The 19,109-nt window shown below is 34.8% G+C and overlaps 1 protein-coding gene across 1 annotated transcript in view; it reads right to left on the minus strand.

Moving 5' to 3' along the window:
- Positions 1–6,988: 6,988 nt before the first annotated feature.
- Positions 6,989–19,109, minus strand: part of FANCM (Fanconi anemia, complementation group M) — a 79,294-nt gene continuing 67,173 nt past the window's right edge. Inside the window, exons 16-21 of the mRNA XM_012642959.1 lie at positions 18,459–18,615; positions 15,968–16,074; positions 14,673–15,236; positions 10,096–10,468; positions 8,115–8,406; positions 6,989–7,127 (exon numbers count right to left, since the gene is read on the minus strand). Coding sequence (XP_012498413.1) covers positions 6,989–7,127; positions 8,115–8,406; positions 10,096–10,468; positions 14,673–15,236; positions 15,968–16,074; positions 18,459–18,615 — 1,632 coding nt within the window. The remainder of the gene's footprint in view (positions 7,128–8,114; positions 8,407–10,095; positions 10,469–14,672; positions 15,237–15,967; positions 16,075–18,458; positions 18,616–19,109) is intronic.

A 19,109-nucleotide genomic window follows, 5' to 3' on the forward strand; every position in this document is an offset into this window, starting at 1 on the left:
TGCCCAGCCAGAACTAAAAGGAGTTTAATATGAAAGAAGAGGACATTAATGAACAACAGTAACTATAAAAATACAGAATATTCTCTTGCTGTAATTGTAATGTATAAACCACTTATATCTTGAGTAGGATGACTAATAGACAAAATTATCAAAAATAAGGAAGGAAGTGAGGGGAGGGGAGGGAAAGGAAGAAAGAAGGAAGGAAAGGGGAAGGGAAAGGAAAGAAGAGGAAGGGAGGAAGGAAGGAAAAGAGGAAGGGAGGAAGGAAAGGAAGGGAAGGAAGGAAGAAAGGATCACAAAACAACCAGAAATGAAATAATGATATGGCAGTAGTAAGTCCTTACCTATAAATAATAACATTGAATGTGAATGGATTAAACTCTAATCAAAAAACACAGAGTGGCTGAATGGATAAAAAACAAGAGCCAACTATGTGTTCTCTGCAAGAGACACATTTCACCTACAAAGACACACATAGACTGAAAATAAAGGAATGGAAAAAGATTATTCCATGCAAATGGAAACCAAAAAAGAGCAAGAGTAGCTATATTTTTATCACATAAAATAAATTTTAAGACAAAAACTGTAAAAAGAGAGGTCATTATATAATGATAAAGGGGATAATTCAGAAGGAGGATAATACAATTCTAAATATTTATGCACCCAACACTGAAGCACCCAGACATACAAAGCAAATGTTGTCAGAGCTAAAGAGAGAGCTAGATGCCAATACAGTAATAGTTGGAGACCTTTTCAGCATTGGACAGATCATCCAGATAGAAAATCAACAAACATTGGACTTAATCTATCCTATAGACTAAATGGACCTAATACATATTTAAGGAAGGTTTCATCCAATATTGGAGAAAACATGTTCTTCTCAGCTCATGGATTATTCTCAAGGACAGACCATATGTTAGGTCACAAAACAAGTCTTTAAAAATCGAAATCATATCAAGTATTTTTTCTGACTACAATGGAATAAAACTAGAAATCAATAACAAGAGGAACACTGGAAACTATACAAACACATGGAAATAAAACAATAAGCTCCTGAACGACCAGTGGGTCAATGAAGAGATTAGGAAGGAAATTTAAAAATTTCCCAAAACAAATGAATATAGAACATAAAAAAACCTATGGGATACAGCAAAAGTAGTACTAAGAAGAAGGTTTATAACAATAAGTGCCTACACCAAAAAACTAGAAAAGCTGCAAATAACAACCTAATGAGGCATCTCAAAGAACTAGACAGACAAGAACAAACCAAAGCCAAAATGAGTAGAAGAAAACAAATAATAAAGATCCAGAGCAGAAATAAAATGCAACCAAAAAATACAAAAGATTAACAAAACAAAAAGTTGGTTTTTGAAAAGATAAACAAAATTGACACAACTTTAGCCAGACTAAGACAAAGAGAGAAGACCCAAATAAAATCAGAGATGAAAAAGGAGACATTACAAGTGATACTGCATAAATAGAAAGGATCATTAGAGACTACTATGAGCAATTATATGCCAATAAATTGGAAAACCTAAGAGGAAATGATTAAATTCCTAGACACATACAACCTACCAAGATTGAAAGGGGAAGAAATCCAAAACCTGAATAAGCCAATATCAAGTAATGATATAGAAGCAGTAATAAAATCTCCCATTAAGGAAAAACCTTGGACCCAATGGTTTCACTGCTGAATGCTACCAAACATTCAAAGAACTAACACCAATCCTAATTAAACTATTCTTAAAAAATTGAGGAGGAGGGGTCGGGTGCTGTGGCTCACGCCTGTAATCCTAGCACTCTGGGAGGCCGAGGCGGGCGGATTGAGCTCAGGAGTTCAAAACCAGCCTGAGCAAGAGAGAGACCCCATCTCTACTAAAAATAGAAAGAAATTAATCAGACAACTAAAAATATATAGAAAAAAATTAGCCGGGCATGGTGGAGCATGCCTGTAGTCCCAGCTACTCGGGGGGCTGAGGCAGAAGGATTGCTTGAGCCCAGGAGTTTGAGGTTGCTGTGAGCTAGGCTGACGCCACGGCACTCACTCTAGCCCGGGCAAAAGAGTGAGACTCTGTCTCAAAAAAAAAAAAAAAAAATTGAGGAGGAGGGAATACTCCCAAACTCATTCTACAAGGTCTGTATCACCCTGATACCAAAACCAGACAAAGACACAACAAAAAAAAACTATAAGCAAATGTATCTGATGAATGCAAATGCAAAATTCCTCAACAAAATACTAGCAAATGGAATTCAACAACACATTAAAAGGTTATTTATCAAGTGTGATTCATCCCAGGGATGCAAGGATGGTTCAATATACACAAATTTCCATATGCTACATCTTATCACCAGAATGAAGGACAAAAACCATATGATCATTTCAATTAATGCTGAAAAAGCATTAGGTAAAATTTTCAAAAAACTGGCATAGAAGAAATATACCTCGACACCATAAAAGACATATATGACAGACCCACAGCTAATATACTGAATGGGGAAAATCTGAAAACATTTCCTGTAAGATCTGGAAGAAGAAAGACGGGGATGCCCACTTTCACCACTGTTATTCAACACAGTACTAGAAGTTCTAGCTAGAGCAATCAAACGAAAGAAAGAAAAGACATTCAAATTGGAAAGGAAGAAGTCAAATTATCCTTGTTTGCAGATGATATGATTTTGTATCTAGAGAAACCTAAAAATTCTATCCAAAAACTATTAGAACTGATAAACACACTCAGTAAATTTGCAGGATACAAAATCAATATACAACAATTGGTGGCATTTCTATATGCCAACAAGCAAACAACTTGAAAAAGAAACCAAGAAAGTAATCTCATTTATAATAGCTACAAATAAAATAAAATATTTAGGAATAAACTTAACCAAAAAAAGTGAAAGATCTCTACCATGAAAACTATAAAACATCAATGAAAAAATTGAAGACGACACCGCCATGCTCATGGTTTTGAAGAATCGAATTGTAAAAATGTCCATACTACCCAAAGCAATCTACAGACTCAATGCAATCCCTATCAGAATATAAACAACATTCTTTATAGAAATAGAAAAAATAATCCTAAAATTTATATGGAAACACTAAAGACCCAGAAGAGCCAAAGCCATCCTGAGAGCAAAAAGAACAAAACTGAAGACATCACACTACCAAACTTCAAATTATACCACAGAGCTGTAGTAACCAAAACAGCATGATAGTAACATAAAAATAGACACACAGACCAGTGAAACAGAATAGAGAATCTCGAAATAAATCTACACATCTGTAGTGCACTTATTTTTGACAAAGATGTCAAGAAAATACAGTGGGGAAAGGATAGTCTCTTCAATGAATGGTGCTGGGAAAACTGGATATCCATATGCAGAAGAATGAAACCAGGTCCTTATCTCTTGCCATATATAAAAATTAAATCAAAATGGATTAAAGACTTAAATCTAAGACCTTAAACTATGAAACTACTAAAAGAAAACATTGGGGAGATGCCCCAGGACATTAGTCTGGGTGATGATTTCTTGAGTAATACCCCAAAAGCACAGGCAACCAAAGCAAAATTAGATAAATGGGGTCACATCAAGCTAAAGCACTTCTGCATAGCAAAGGAAATAATCAAAGTGAAGAGACAACCCATAGAATGGGAGAAAATATTTTCAAACTACCCATTTGACAAGCGATTAATAACTAGAAAATATAAGAAGCTCTAGAATACATAAAGGAGCTACTCAATAGGAAAAAATGAAATAATCTGATTAAAAAATGGGTAGTCTGAATAGACATTTCTCAAAAGAAGACATACAAATGGCTGCCCCATATATGAAAAAATGCTTAACATCATTAGTCATCAGAGAAATGCAAATCAGAACTACAATGAGATATTATCTCACCCCAGTTAAAATGACTTTCATCAAAAAGACAGGCAATAAGGAATGTTGGTAAGGACATGGAGAAAGGGTAACCCTCTTACACTTTTGGGAACGTAAATTAGTGCAACCTCTTTGGAGAACAATATGGAGTTTCCTCAAAAAAACTAAAAATAGAACTACCATATGACCCAGCAATCCTACTTTCTAAAAGAAAGCAAATCAGTATATCGGAATGATAGCTGAATCCCATGTTTACTGCAGCACTATTCACAAGAGGCAAGATTTGGAATCAATCTAAGTGTCCATCAATGGATGAATGGATAAAGAAAATGTAGTACATATACACAATGGGATATTATTCTACCATAAAAAGGAATGAAATCCTTTCCAACAACATGGATGGAACTGTTGAACATTAAGTGAAATAAGTCAAGCACTGAAAGATAAATTTCACATGTTCTTACTCATATGTGGGAGCTAAATATTAAAATAATTGATCTCATAGAGAGTAGAATGATGGTTACCAAAGGCTGGGAAGGGTAGTGGGTGGGGGATTACATGGGGATGGTTAATGGGTCCAGAAATACAGTTAGATGGAATGAATAATATTTGATAGCACAACAAAGTGACTATAATCAGTAAGTTATAGTATACTTTAAAAATAACTAAAACTGGAATTAGAATGTTCCTAACACAAAGAAATGACAAATGCTTGAGGTGATGGATACCTGCTATCCAGATTTGATTGTTACACATTGTATGCTTGTATCAAACAGCACATGTACCCTATATATTTATATATATTTATATATAACTATTATGTACCCATAATTAAAAATTAAAAACAAAAATAGATAAATAGAATAGTGTAATTGGCCTAAGATTCATTCATCTTGAAACGACCATAATTATTTCTACCACAAAGACCTTTGGTAGATGTAGGATGGAACTAAAGAAAGCATTATTTTAGAGAGGCCCTAAAAAATACTGTTGTAGAACTTAAGTTGCCAATATGCTGCTTAAACTTAATAGGTAGTGTTTCAGGAGTTAAGAAGGTGGTAAATTTCCTTAGCAAAAACCAAAAACCAAAAAGGTAATTTTGAAATGGCATAGAGTTGACTCGAACCATAATTCTGACCCCTCCTGCCCATATTCCCTGTGTCTATTCTATTCTAAGGTAGCTCACTGCCAGGTACTTGGTTAGTCTTATTTCTTACAACCAGGTCATAAGCTAAGCAATAATAAGGTTTAAGGTAAGTAACCTCCAGAGGAGACTTAAAAGTGTAAAAGAGTGTAAGGACTCAAGAATTAGAATAAGGATGGATTGACAATCAATACGGTTAATATTAATAGTTAAGGGCGACGAATGAAAGTATGGGAGTAGGCTATTGCAAGCTTAAATGTGGATAGAGACAGCTCACCACACAGCAAGCATAAATAAATGAAATCCTCTCGGTTATGTCCTTCACACCACATTAATTTATGTTATTTTTTTGTCTGATGGGCAGACACACAAAGGGAGTCAGCATGTGAGAGGTGCTGCAAGTAGATCAGCCAGCCCACGTCAATGTAGTGTGAAGGACTGCATGCTTCTGGCATGCAGCTGGGGCACAGTACCACCAGATGTCCCCATCCACAATTGACAGGCCATGTAGCAGGAACATGAAGCATCAAGCAGCAGCACAGTGGAACCAGGAAGAGAGAACGCTTTCCTCCTGACAAAGCGTAGCATTGTGCTCACTGCTAAAGGAGAAATGCTCACAGTTCAGTTATTTTTGCAGAATGGATACTGAAGGGTGAATTGGGATCTGAGAAGTAATAAACTGGTAACTACACACCAGCCAATAAATTATAGCGCTTCTCTCTGTGGCTTTGAGAGAATTATTGAACAGCAAATATATGAGGTCAGCTGCTTTCAGAAGAATTCAGAGTTTATGCTATACCTTAAAGGAGCTGTGTTCATAATTAGAGTAACTTAACTTTTTTTTGTCCCCTTTTATCAATACAGTAGAGTGAAAGAGAACTATTAATATATCTAGTTCCTGGGTTGTGGTTCTTCTAAGATTTGCCAGTCTAACCTTGAATAAGTCACTTGTTTCTGGGACTTACTTTTACCACCTGATAAGAAAGGAAAGAGAAAATCAATTTGAATTAGATGAGCTCTGAAGTCCCTGGCAGGTCTAAGGTGAGGAAAGCACTCTGTTGTGAAGTTAATTCAACTATCCAACAATGTAACAGAAAAAAAAAATAAGACACCCAGAGAATAAAGGATGCTAAATGGGGTGGGGGGATGCCCATAATTAAAGTTTTCTTTAGTATTAGACTGACTAGAAGACAGAGCCTCATACATGTTGCAGATATACACATGAAGCCATCTTAATAGCATCACAGACAATATAATAGGTCGACAAAATGGGTTCACATTCAATAATTTATGCTAAAAAGAAATTTTCCAAGCCAATATACTTCTTCTTTGAATATATTTTAACAAAAAAAAAAGTAATGTAACTTGGAGTTCATATTAATAGGATTTGACTGTACTAGACTGAAACACTTTTAGTAAGATAAACATATTCAGTTAAATTTTCTACTTTCCTAATTACAGGTCACTTACCTCACTGCACTCCCACCACCTACACGTTACCCAGTATGGATTAAGTGCATTTAAAATATTCTAGATGTTATAGCTTATATATAGGAAAACTGTTTACGACCACATTGGCAGCAGTCATCATCACATCAACCTTACTATGCTAATAATAACAATAGTACATACTTTAATCTTGGGAAAAATTCCAAAATACTTCTCTAACTCAGCTCTTACTTTCTTAAACTAGTCTAAGTAATACCTTTAATATGCCTTGTTTTATTCAATAAAAAAATGGGTTCATAATCTAGTCAAAATAATTATAGAACATCAGGTTTTCTTTTTAAATAATTTCTATAATCTATAAATAAAAATGGACACAATATAAAATAATATCTTTAAGTGATAAGGAAATATTCTCTTATTTACGAATTTTAAACAGATAATCACAAACCACAGCAATGATTATTGAAGTGCATTTAGTATTGCGAAAGTTCTTTCACGTCCGCATCTTGAGCAGTCTAATCACGCATCAGACTTCAGTCTACTTTGGTTAATATCATTTGATAACATTTGTATGTCAAATACATAGTGAATATATCTATAGATCTCCTCAGCCTTTTGATGAGTTACTTGTGCATACATGGAGATTTCTTGAGGTGAGCTGAAAAATAAATTAGATAAAATCATTACACTAGAACTTCTGACTTTTATAAAATTTAATATCTTACTTAACACCAAACACAATAGCCTTTAAGAAAATCATCTCTTCCTAAGCATTATACAGCTAGTTGATATTTTAGCATTGAACAAAACAAAAATGTATTTGTTTCCTTTATTTAAAATCATCTGTAATAACAATGATTTTAACATATGCAATGAATCAAACGTTTATGTCCCCTCAAAATTCATATGTTGAAACTCTAATCCTAATGTATTTTGAGGTGCGGGGTATTTGGGAGGTAATTAGGTCATAAGGGTGGACCCCTCAGTGCTCTTACAAGAAGAGGCCAGAAAGCTAGCTAGCTCTATTTCTGCCATGTGAGGATACAACGGGAAGTCAGTAGTCTGTAAAAAAACAGAAGGCCCTTGCCAGAACCCAATCATGCTGGCACCCTGATCTCAGACTTACAGCATCCAAAACTGTGAGAAATAAATTTCTGTTGTATATAAAGCAAGTAGTTTATGGTATTTTGTTATAGAAGCCTGAGCTAATACAATATCTTATGTGGGCCTTTAATTAAAATGAACCTGTGTTCTAAAATCTCCATCTTCAGGCAATATAATGATCAAAACTAGTAAAATTCTCAGCTTGAACATTCTTCTAGTTAAAGAACTGAACAGCCCAGAAAAGTTAGAATGCAAGGTCAAATGTAAATGCTTTTATTGTCTATCTCCCCTATGGCTATGGCTCTAAGCTCCTTGAAGGCAATGCTTCTATACCTTTTTTCTTTTTCATTTTTTTCCTTATTAATGTCCCTCAGCTTCATACAGTAACTGATACATACTGGCAGGCAAAAAAATCTTTACTGAATACAATAATCTAACAAGCACATACCTCTTAATTTTTTAAAAATATTAAAATTCTATTAAATGCTTTTAAGAATCTTTAAAAGGTAATCATTTAAAACTATTATTAAAATGGACATACCTGTTAGCCATCTTTTTCACAGATGAAAATTGGTGACACATATTTAATGCCGTTACATAACTTATATTTGGAATACTTAAATAAAACAAAAGTGCCTCACATTTACTACTATTCACCACTGTTGGAACATGAATACCAACATTCTTTCTTTGTTCCACTAAAGACAATTCCTTTAGCAAATATGCAGTTTCTTCTTGGCAGGAACTGAAAAGAATTCGGATTCCGGCACCAATTAAGGTAGTCAGCAGGCTGTCATAGCTCTTTGTTCTCCTAAATATCCTTGATGTCTCTCCTAAATATTTGATATTTAGGAAAATGCAAACATTAGCCACTAATAATAAATAGAATTGTTAATATACATTGTTATTAAAATCCCAAGATCTATACCATTGAGCGAACTAGTGTCATATTCTGCTAATGAGAAACCCTAGAGTTACAGTTTTAAAGTGATTCTCAAATATCTGAGAGACAAGGGAGGAGGGGACGGGTATTTGTATACACAAGGAGTGCAATGCGCACTACCCGAAGGATGGACATATTTGAAACACGGACTTCGGTGGGGGGGGGAACCAAGGGCAACACACGTAACCTAAACATCTGTACGCCCATAATATGCTGAAATAAAAAAAAAAATTAAAAAAAAAATATCTGAGAGATAAAATAGAGAGAACTAAGAGTGTCTTGAACTGGAATCAACACAGGAAGGGTGAATAGGAAAGGGAAAGCTTATATTCTTAGATAATTCATTCCTGAAGGCCAAGACAATATCACTCATCTCTATAATTTTTCATTCTAGCACTGATGAAGGGCTCATTAAGTATTGGTTTAACTAATATAAAATTATGTAACTCAGTGAGTAACTCAACAAATACCCTTTATACCCATTTTAATGTCATCTTGCCAATTAATTTACACCCCTACTTTTCCTGTTCATTTTCTCTTCCATATTCTACTTACATCCTTTTATTGGCATTCCCCATCATGCCTCCCCACAAGATACTTCTCCATAACTTTCACCATGTTACTTTCCTCTCTATTCCAAATCTGTTTCCTTTATCCCTTGCTTTTCAAATTAAAAAGAAAAAAAATTGGGTTGCTGAAATTTAAAGTGAGCTATGTAAGGTCACATGATTCACCAATGACAGCATAAAGATGAAAAAGTTGCCCAATTTCCAAAACAATGTTTTACCCAAACTACACTATTCTCTTTTATGTATAATTCTTCAGTTCTTCCATAACGGCTTTTGCCTACATGATTTCACTTAATCCTCATGATATCACAAGATGAGTAGGACAAGTATATTATCAATACCTCAGGGGGAGTGCTTTGTCCATGCGTTGTCACATAGCTACTGAGAAACCAGAAATCAGTGCATCTTCTGATTCTACATCTCATGATCTTTTCACTATTCTTGAGGGCTCCCCACACAATTGAATAATTACCACAGAAATTCCCTAATTGAAACTCCAATCCTGCATTTCCAAATGCATCCTAGGCACCCACTTCAGTGATCCACTGAGAACTCAACATGTTCAGAATTGAGCTACCCTTCCCCCTCAAATCTGCTGCTTCTCTTATATTCATAATTGCAATAAACAACACCTAACTGCCCAGTAACCAAGACGTTGGTTAACTCAGAGTGATTCTCAACTCTTCCCACCAACTCCTACTAATCTTGGCTCTTAAACATCTCCTGAATCCTACTTCTTTTCTCCATTGCTGCCTTAGTTAAGGCCCTCATCCTTTCTGGGTTCCTGAAAAAGTCTTAGGTTTGTTCACTTGTTTTCAATTTCTTACCATTCAATTCTCCGAAGCTGCCTTTAAATACAATGACTAACAAAAAAAATCATGACATTATGAAAATATGAAATGACATTCATCAATCAGGTACTTATATTTTAAGAGTTTCCCACATTCTGACAGAATAACTAGTCAAGTTCCTGTACAGTCTTATAAACAATGATATTTTAAAATACAAACCTGTTTTTTCTCTGTCCTTTTCCACAATCACACATATTCTTTCAAACATGCTCCGCAGGTGCTGGATCTGTTCAATGAGCTTGTTCTTACTAACACTATTTAACATCTCAGATTGAGACCTCCTTTCCACCACCATGCGGTTACTCACAATGTAATCACAGCCATTAAGAGGACAAACCTCTACTTCTAATCCATGAATTGCTCTTAGGGAAGAAATTACTTCTAAACCAGAAGTGATTTCATGACTATCTACAAGAATACAGGTTCTTTTTCCTTTCTGTGGAAGTCTAAGAGAAGTATATGTCCCAGACAAATATGGGCTTGAACTGGAACAGTATGCTCCTGAAGTGCTAGAATCCTCCAGAACACCAACCTGAAAAAGCAGAAAACACTGATCACAATCAGATTAAATATATATTAGCACCATAAACTTCTCACACTGAAGTTGATCCTCCTTACTGATAATGTTCTTTTTTTCTTTCTTCAACATAACCATGTGGCAACAGGTGAAGGAACAAACAAGCCACCACTCTTAAAACTCAAAAAATATTGTAAAGCTATAATTAAAAACAAAAGCTAAGAAGAGAAGGATGTGAAGAAACAGGAGAAAGCCTAAAAATGAACAGGAAAGGAAATAAATGCAAAAGGAAAATTATAATTTTTAGCCCGGAGAAACCAAATGAATGGAAGGTTAAATAACAACCTTAAAACAGATTAGACTGCATCTCAAAGAAAGAGGAAATTAACAAGATAATTGGAAAATAATTCGGAGATTGGATAACCAGAAAGTATCTCTAGCCGAAAGCAACTAAACCTGCTAAATAACACGTTTTTAAAAAATATTTAAAAATACATACCTGGGCTGACAAGAAAGTAAGGAATGCACCGAGATAAAAAACAGAGTAAAAGTGAGACTCCTGGAAGTTAATTAAGCCAGAAGAAAAACAGGTTTCCTTTGCAAAGTATCTGCCAAATCCTTTTGAACATGAGCTCCTCTTTTGACAGAGGCACCGGGCATGGGGGAAAAAATCCTCTCTACAAACTACAAAATCCTCTCTACAAAAATCCTATCTCCAACTAGCCCTCCAGCCCTCATGTGGGTTTGAAGCAAGAATACACAATATCTGTGTGTTCCACAAAAACCTCAAACAATTTAAAGTGCTCTCAGAAAAGAAATGCCATATGAATGAATGTATAAAACAGTAAGATGTTTTCGGCTTTGCTATAAGGAAAATATAAATTTGAAACTATATGGAAATATCATTTCTCACTAATTGACAACATTCTCTGTTGATGAGGCTCTGGAGGAATCAGGAATTCTTCTACAGTCTGACAGTAATAACAAATGGTACAACCCCTACAGAGAAGTTAGCACTATCTGGCAACATTACATGTGCATTTACCTTTTACCGCAAAAACACTTCAAGGAATTCATCCCAAAGCTACACTGGCAAAACATGAGAAAACATGCACATGGCTATGTGTCTTATGAATAAGACTATTTATAAGAATGAAAGATTAGAAACAACCCAAATGTGCATCAATATGGAACTGCTGAATAAATTATTATAAAATCATACAAGGAAGGAGTATACAGCTATACAAAGTAATGAGGAATATATATCTATATGTTACTATAGAGTGAAACCTTAGGATATATTTTTCAGTGAAACAGCAAGGAGGAAAAAAGTATGTGTTGTATGCTGCTGTTTATCTAAGGAAGGTTAGAAATATGAATGTATCTGGCCAGGTGTGGTACTCACACCTGTAATCCCAGCACTTTGGGAGGGCGAGGCAGGAGGATTGCTTGAGGCCAGAAGTTTGAGACCAACTGGGGCAACATAGGGAAACCCAATCTCTACAAAAAATAAAACAATTAGCTGAGTGTGGGGCCACCTTCCTGTAGTCCCAGCTACCAGGGAGGCTGAGGCAGGAGGATAGCTTGAGGCCAAGAGTTCAAGGCTGCAGAACTATGATCAGGCCACTGCACTCTAGCCTTAGCAACGCAGCGAGACCCTGTCTCTAAAAAAATAAATTAAAAAAAAAAAAACTTAAAAATTACCAAATGCTAGTAGGGATGTAGAGAAAAGTGAGCTCTTATACACTTTTGTTGGGAATGTAAACTAGTACAGCCACTATGGAGAAAGTATGGAGGGTCTTCAAAAAGCTACAAACAGAACTACAATATGAACCAGCAATCCCATTACTAGGAATTTATCCAAAGGAAAGGAAATCAGTATATTGAAGAGACATTTGCAGCCCGTTTACTGCAACATGATCCACAATAGCAAAGATATGGAATCAAGGTAGGAATCCAACAACAGATGAATAAAGAAAATGTAGTGTATACACACACACACACACAAATGGAATTCTATTCAGCCATAAAAAAGAATGAAATCCTGTCATTAATGGCAACATGGATGGAACTAGAGGACATTATGTTAAGTGACATAAGCCAAGAACAGAAAGCTAAACACCACATGTTCTCACTTGTATGTGGATGCTAAAAAAATATTGATCTCACAGAACTAAAAAGTAAAACAGAGGCTACTAGAGGCTGGAAAAGGTAGGGGGAAGAAGGATTTAGAGAAGAGATTTGTTAAAGGATACAAAATTACAGCTAGGTAGGAAGGTAAGTTCCAGTGTTCTATACTCCTGTTGGATAACTACAGTTAATAACATACTGTTATTGTTTCAAATTGCTGAAAGGAAGATGTTGAATGTTCCTAACACAAAGAAATGATAAATGTTTAAGATGACAGATATGCTAATTACCCTGACCTGATCCCTATACATAATATGTGGACACATCAGTATGTACCCCATAAATATATACAAGTGTTATTTATATGTCAATTAAAAATTAAAATTTTGTTTAAAATACTGTACATATAATCTGCTCCTTGGGATTACTATCTTTATACTATAGATAAGGATATTAAAGCTCAAAGAAATTAAGTACTTTTTTTTCCAATCTACTTTAAAAACTTAATCTAGTCAATTTTATCCTAATTATGCCTTCAAGAAATAACTGTCGAAGAAAGGCAAAGTACAATTTAGAACTGGAAACACCAATTTGAGGACAATTGTGTGGACACCGTAGAGCATGTTGCTATGGCAGAATGAAGTGAAACATCCTGGGAATAAAAGAGAAATAGAAGCAAAGAGTAGAATGGTGATTAGCAGAGGCTGGAGGTGAGAGACAAGGGTGTTGGGGAGATGTTGGTCAAAGAGTAAAAAAATTCAGTTAGATAAGAAGAGTAATTTTGAGAGATCAGATGTACAACATGGTGACTATAGTTAATAACAATATATATATATATTTTTTTTGAGGCAGACTTTCACTCTGTTGCCTGGGTTACAGTGCAGTGGTATCATCATAGGTCACAATCTCAAACTACTGGGCTCAAGTGATCCTCCAGCCTCAGCCTCCCAAGTAGCTAGTACAGGTGTGTGCAACGACACCTGGCTAATTTTTTATTTTCTGTAAAGACAGGGTCTCACTACGTTTCTCAGGCTGGTCTTTAACTCCTGGCCTCTAGCAATCCTCCAGTCTTAGCGTCCCAGAATGCTAGGATTACAGGAGTGAGCCACCAAGCCCAGCAATAGGTACTGTATTCTTAAAAAACACTGAGAAAGTGGCTGGGTGCAGTGGCTCACACCTGTAATCCTAGCACTGGGAGGCGGAGGAGGGTGGATCCCTTGAGGTCAGAAGTTTGAGGCTAGCCTCAGCAACAGTGAGACCCTGTCTATACCAAAAACAGAAAAAATTAGCCAGGTGTGGTGTTGTGGACCTGTAGTCCCAGCTACTCGGAGGCTGAGGCAGGAGGATCACTTGAGCCCAGGAGTGTGAGGTTGCTGTGAGCTAGGCTGACACCATGGCACTCTAGCCCGGGCAACAGAGTGAGACTCTGTCTCAAAAAAAAAAAAAAAAATTAGTTTTTTGAAAGTCTATGTTTCAGTCTCCTTAGATAATCAAAGAAATGAATCATTATTTACAGTTAGAGGTTCCTATTACTATGACTTTAATTAACCCCTATTTAGCAAAATTATTATAACTATAAACTCTTTAAAAATGAAAATGGTTTCAGTGATTCTTTCAAAAATAGTAAGAAAGGCAGAAGGTAAAACTGGACTACTTAGTAGTCACTCTGGAAAGAAATGGAAAGAAACTTTAAGGAAGAAAACCAGACAGTATACCCAAACTTCTTTCCCTAATAGAGTTACATACTTGAAGTCCTTTGGGGAGAAGAAAAATTAATCTGGGAACCAGTTGTGAAAACATCATTTCTGTTAATTTCATTTTGTAGAAAGCCCTATTTTCCTACATCTTTTTAATAAAATTATTGTTTCCTTATAGAGTATTATTAAAAACAATTAATACATAAACCTAAGTATCCTATGAATTGCGTATATAATTTAGTGTACTGTTTCCCTGTTGAAGACATTTTCTTAAAATTTTGCTAATTTTTCTTTGACATAGTTATTTAATACAAAACACACAAAAGAAGAAATTAAAAAGAAAAACTTTTGGTAAACCTAAAAAGGCTTTTTTTCTTTTATTTGATCCATACCTTCAACGGAATTGGAAATTTTCTATAGTCTTTCTGTGAATCAACAGAAGTGAATGGTGGTGAGGTGGATTCAATTTTATTATGGCTCTGAGGTTTGAAGTCTGAGACTTCAGAAATTATATCCTTTAAATTAAGTGGTGTCTGTTGTCTCTGCTTTGTTGATTGATTAGCTATCGGATTAGAATGGACTCCGGATTGCAATGAAGACCCAGAAGGTACTAAATTCAAACAATGGTCCTGTTGTCTGTTCTTGTTAATGGTGCTTGGGTTAACCGCAATATTGGATTCTCTTTCACCGTTTACATTGTTTTCCTCCTCACTTGAATCATCTGGTAAAATAATTCTGGAAAATTTCTTTTTTGATCGTGCACAATTTTGTTTCACCATTTGTTTTAGCAGTACTGCACGTCGGGTTTTATATTTTTTACTCCCATTTGCAAAGCAATCTTCATTTATTAAGTTAAAATCAACACAAACTTCTTCTTCACTTGATTGGCTTTTGCAAGACTCTCCTTCATCAACACAAAAACTATCTTCTAAATAGGTCTCATCTTGCTCAGGAATCTACAATAATAACACAAAAATATTTTAAATAATCAACAGATATTTAACATATACTTTTAAGCACATGAGATCTTCATTAATATTTATTTCATTTACTTTATTAATTTGGTCACTTACTCAACTAATATATACTGAGTATATTCTTTATGGAGGAAAATGGCAAGTTTAGGGATAAAGAAAAAGGATGATTTACCCCCTAGAAATTTATAATCTAGTGCAGGTAGCCAGAAAAGTAAACAATAATAAAAGATGATAAATTATAAATGCTATATAATAAGCACAATGGAAATAGAGAGAGTACATATTACCAAGCTGAACATGGTAATTTATAAACAAAAAATACTAATATGAATTTGTTATTTATAAATGAAATATAATCTAAGTTTTACACTATAACATTTTTATGAAAAAAATTAAAGAGAAATAAGGCAGTGTACGAAAATTTAAAAAATAACTAGTTGGTGAAATTCTCGTCACTTCCTTTAAACATTCTAATTGAAAATTTCATAGTATATTCTAGTTAGCTCAAATTAAAGAAAGGATAATTTGATCAAATTAGAACTAAAAGGGATCTTGGGAATTCATTCAGTCCACCTTCTTGACTTTTAGCAGAAATTATCCCAAATAGCGCTGATAGTCCAGTTTTAGAAACAAAATGGAGGCTTCATTGATGGGAACATATTTCAACATTACCACTAGGAAATTCTTCATTATATTTCTATAGTTCATACCTGTGAGAAAATGTTTATGTTGCTACGTTTCTTATGGATTATTTTGTACTTAGTGCTCATCAATGGACTACGCACAGATTTCATATAAATAGCTCTCATTTCAGAATCTGTATAAAGATAATAAGAATTTAAAATAAAATGGCAAAATTATTTAAATGAAAACTAGCAAAGTATTTAACTTCAGCCATTTATACATGATTCAAACACAAAAGATATATATTGAAATATGTCTAAAAGCAATTATTCAAAAATGCAAAGATAGGAGTTTTGCCTTTGAAATCATATCATCTACTTGGGTAACCATGGACAATTTATTTAAGCTCTCTGACTTAGCTATCTCTCTGTTCTGAAAAATGATGGTTAGCACAGTGCCTTTCCACTAAAAATAAAAGTATATAAAGATCTCAGGACTATACCTGATTTACAGAAGTATTCAAAAACACATAAGAAATCCAAGCAGAAAAGAAAACATGCACTAAAAACATTAAAAGCCATAGCCAGGCCGGGTGCGGTGGCTCACGCCTGTAATCCTAGCACTCTGGGAGGCCTGGGCAGGTGGATCGCTCAAGGTCAGGAGTTCGAGACCAGCCTGAGCAAGAGCGAGACCCCGTTTCTACTAAAAACATAGAAAGAAATTATCTGGACAACTAAAAATATATATATAGAAAAAATTAGCTGGGCGTGGTGGCATATGCCTGTAGTCCCAGCTACTCGGGAGGCTGAGGCAGGAGGATCGCTTGAGCCCAGGAGTTTGAGGTTGCTGTGAGCTAGGCTGATGCCATGGAATTCTAGCCAGGGCAACAGAGCCAGACTCTGTCTCAAAAAAAAAAAGAAAAAAAGCCATAGCCGATAGTAAGTATGTTTCACAATTTTCAGTTAAGCAAAAATCAAGAAACATAGTGGTTTTTATTCATGCCTATCATTTTTAAAAGTTATAATATAGTAAAGAGTACTTAAGAAATGATACATAAATACAAAAGATACATGAATTTCAAGGTATTTTTTAAAAAGCTTTGAAATCATACATATTTCAAATGCACTGTGTCTAAAATGGAGTTTCAGACCTCTACACTCTCCATCCAAACTGCTCCATCTGCAGTCTTCCAAATATCAGATAACAGCAACTACATCCTTCCTGTTGCTCAAGCCCACTGACTCTTCTTTGTCTTTCTAATTCATTGGAAAATCCTGTCAGCTTTATGTATCCAGAATCCAATCTTTCTCAGCCTCCTCATTGCTACCATCTTGGTAGAAGCCACCATCATTCTTTGACTGAATTATTCCAACAGCCTCCTAACTTGTCTCCTTCTACTTTTGTTCCCCCCGAGGCCATTATCAACACAGATGCTAGTGAAATTCTACTAAAATATGTCAGATCATGATCTAGCTGCTCACTATTTCACTTCCTGCTACTTCCTTTCTCCCTCATTCCAGCCACAATGCTGTTCCTGGAACAGGCTAGACGCACTCCAGCCCTCAGAGCCTTTGCACTGGCTGTTATCTTTGTATCAACATTCTTCCACCAGATTATATTGTAAATCTGCAAAAGCTACTTTTGTTAATGAACATCTAGGGCATAAAACCTTATCATGCAAATCATATCAGTATCAAGGATATAGTACTGAGAACTTTATTTTTAAACCCTTTTTTTCTTTACAGTCATGAACTTTGGGAAACTCTGCTGTTTTAAATAACATCAGAGATTGCAAGAGCAGAATAAATGTTGAGATCTGTGAAAGATCAGAATACTGAAGAGCCAATCAGAGTGTTTCTCAGTTCTGTTATAGCCAATCTGAATCACCTGCTCCAAATTATTGTATATAAGATCTGCTCAAGCAGATCTCCCCTACTTGGCAAATTTAATAACTTGATCATTGTGTCTCAGTTTCTTTTAGCAATCCACATCATTAAAGACCTCTTCTTCCAATGTTTGATCAAATGTCACAATCTCAATGTGGCCAATTCCTAATGACCTTAATTAAAATTGCAACTTGTCCACTATTTATACCCTCAACCCTACCCAGCCACTACAAATCCTTATCTTGTTCAATTTGTTCCATTTTTTCTGTAACTTTTTCATCTTTCAATATACTAAATAATTTCATTATTATATGTATTGTCTATCTCCTTCCATTCAAATGTAAGCTTCATAAGGAGACATTTTTGTCTATTTTGTTCACCGATATATCTTTCTCAAGTGCCTTATATAGGTACTTAGCAGGTACTAAACACTTGTTAAATGAATATTTGATATTTAAGCCACCCAGGTCAATCTGGAGAGAAATATTCAAATTAGCAGAAGCCTATAAATAACCAAGTCTAAAATAAAGCCAGTTTATAGAATCTGAGTAAAAATGACCAAATAAATATTTTATGTGTACTAAATTTAATTCCCTTTAAAGTCTAATTTCTTTGAAAACTTATTAAGATATTTAAATATAACCACAATAAAAACATTGAAAAAAATTTAAAGCATCATTATAACATTTACCATTTATAGCCTGTGAAAGTTGAGTCTCATCATTTAAGAAATCAAGTAATGAGGAATCTTGTTCATTTTCTGACTCATCATTTTCATCTGATGAAATACATTCTGTATCTTCTTCAGAAAGTTCTGCTTCATCATCTAAAAATCTCCTAGCTACATGCTAAGACAAATTAGAAAACATGAAGATACCTCTCAGAAAAATCATTTTATTTCATGATTGGAAATAGTTCTGGAAAATGGATATCTTGTCAATGCTTTTAAGATAAAAAAATAATAAAAATAGAAAACTCCAAGAAGAAATGATAAAGTAGCATACCTATTTCAAAATTTCCCTTAATAATTCTGTTATGAGTAAAATAAAGTACAAGTCAGCATGTCAGCTTCTGAATGTTTCTTAAGAAGCATAAAGTCTCCTGAGTCTTCTGGCTAATTGGTTTTTGTCAGGAAAAATATCACACCACAAAAGAACTAATCAGAAGGCAAAAGCACTGAGAACACTTTTCCAAGTATTTGAATATTGCACAGGGATGAGAAAAACAATACAATGATTGTAAAAGCAATTATTCTGAAACTTGGATTTCTGTAACTACATTGTCTTCAATTTGATCCATAAATTCTCAATACATAAGTTTTTTCATCTAGTCTTTCAAAATC

The sequence above is a fragment of the Propithecus coquereli genome, unplaced genomic scaffold (genome assembly GCF_000956105.1).
Source record: "Propithecus coquereli isolate 6110/MARCELLA unplaced genomic scaffold, Pcoq_1.0 Scaffold191, whole genome shotgun sequence".
Classification (NCBI taxonomy): Eukaryota; Metazoa; Chordata; class Mammalia; order Primates; family Indriidae; genus Propithecus; species Propithecus coquereli.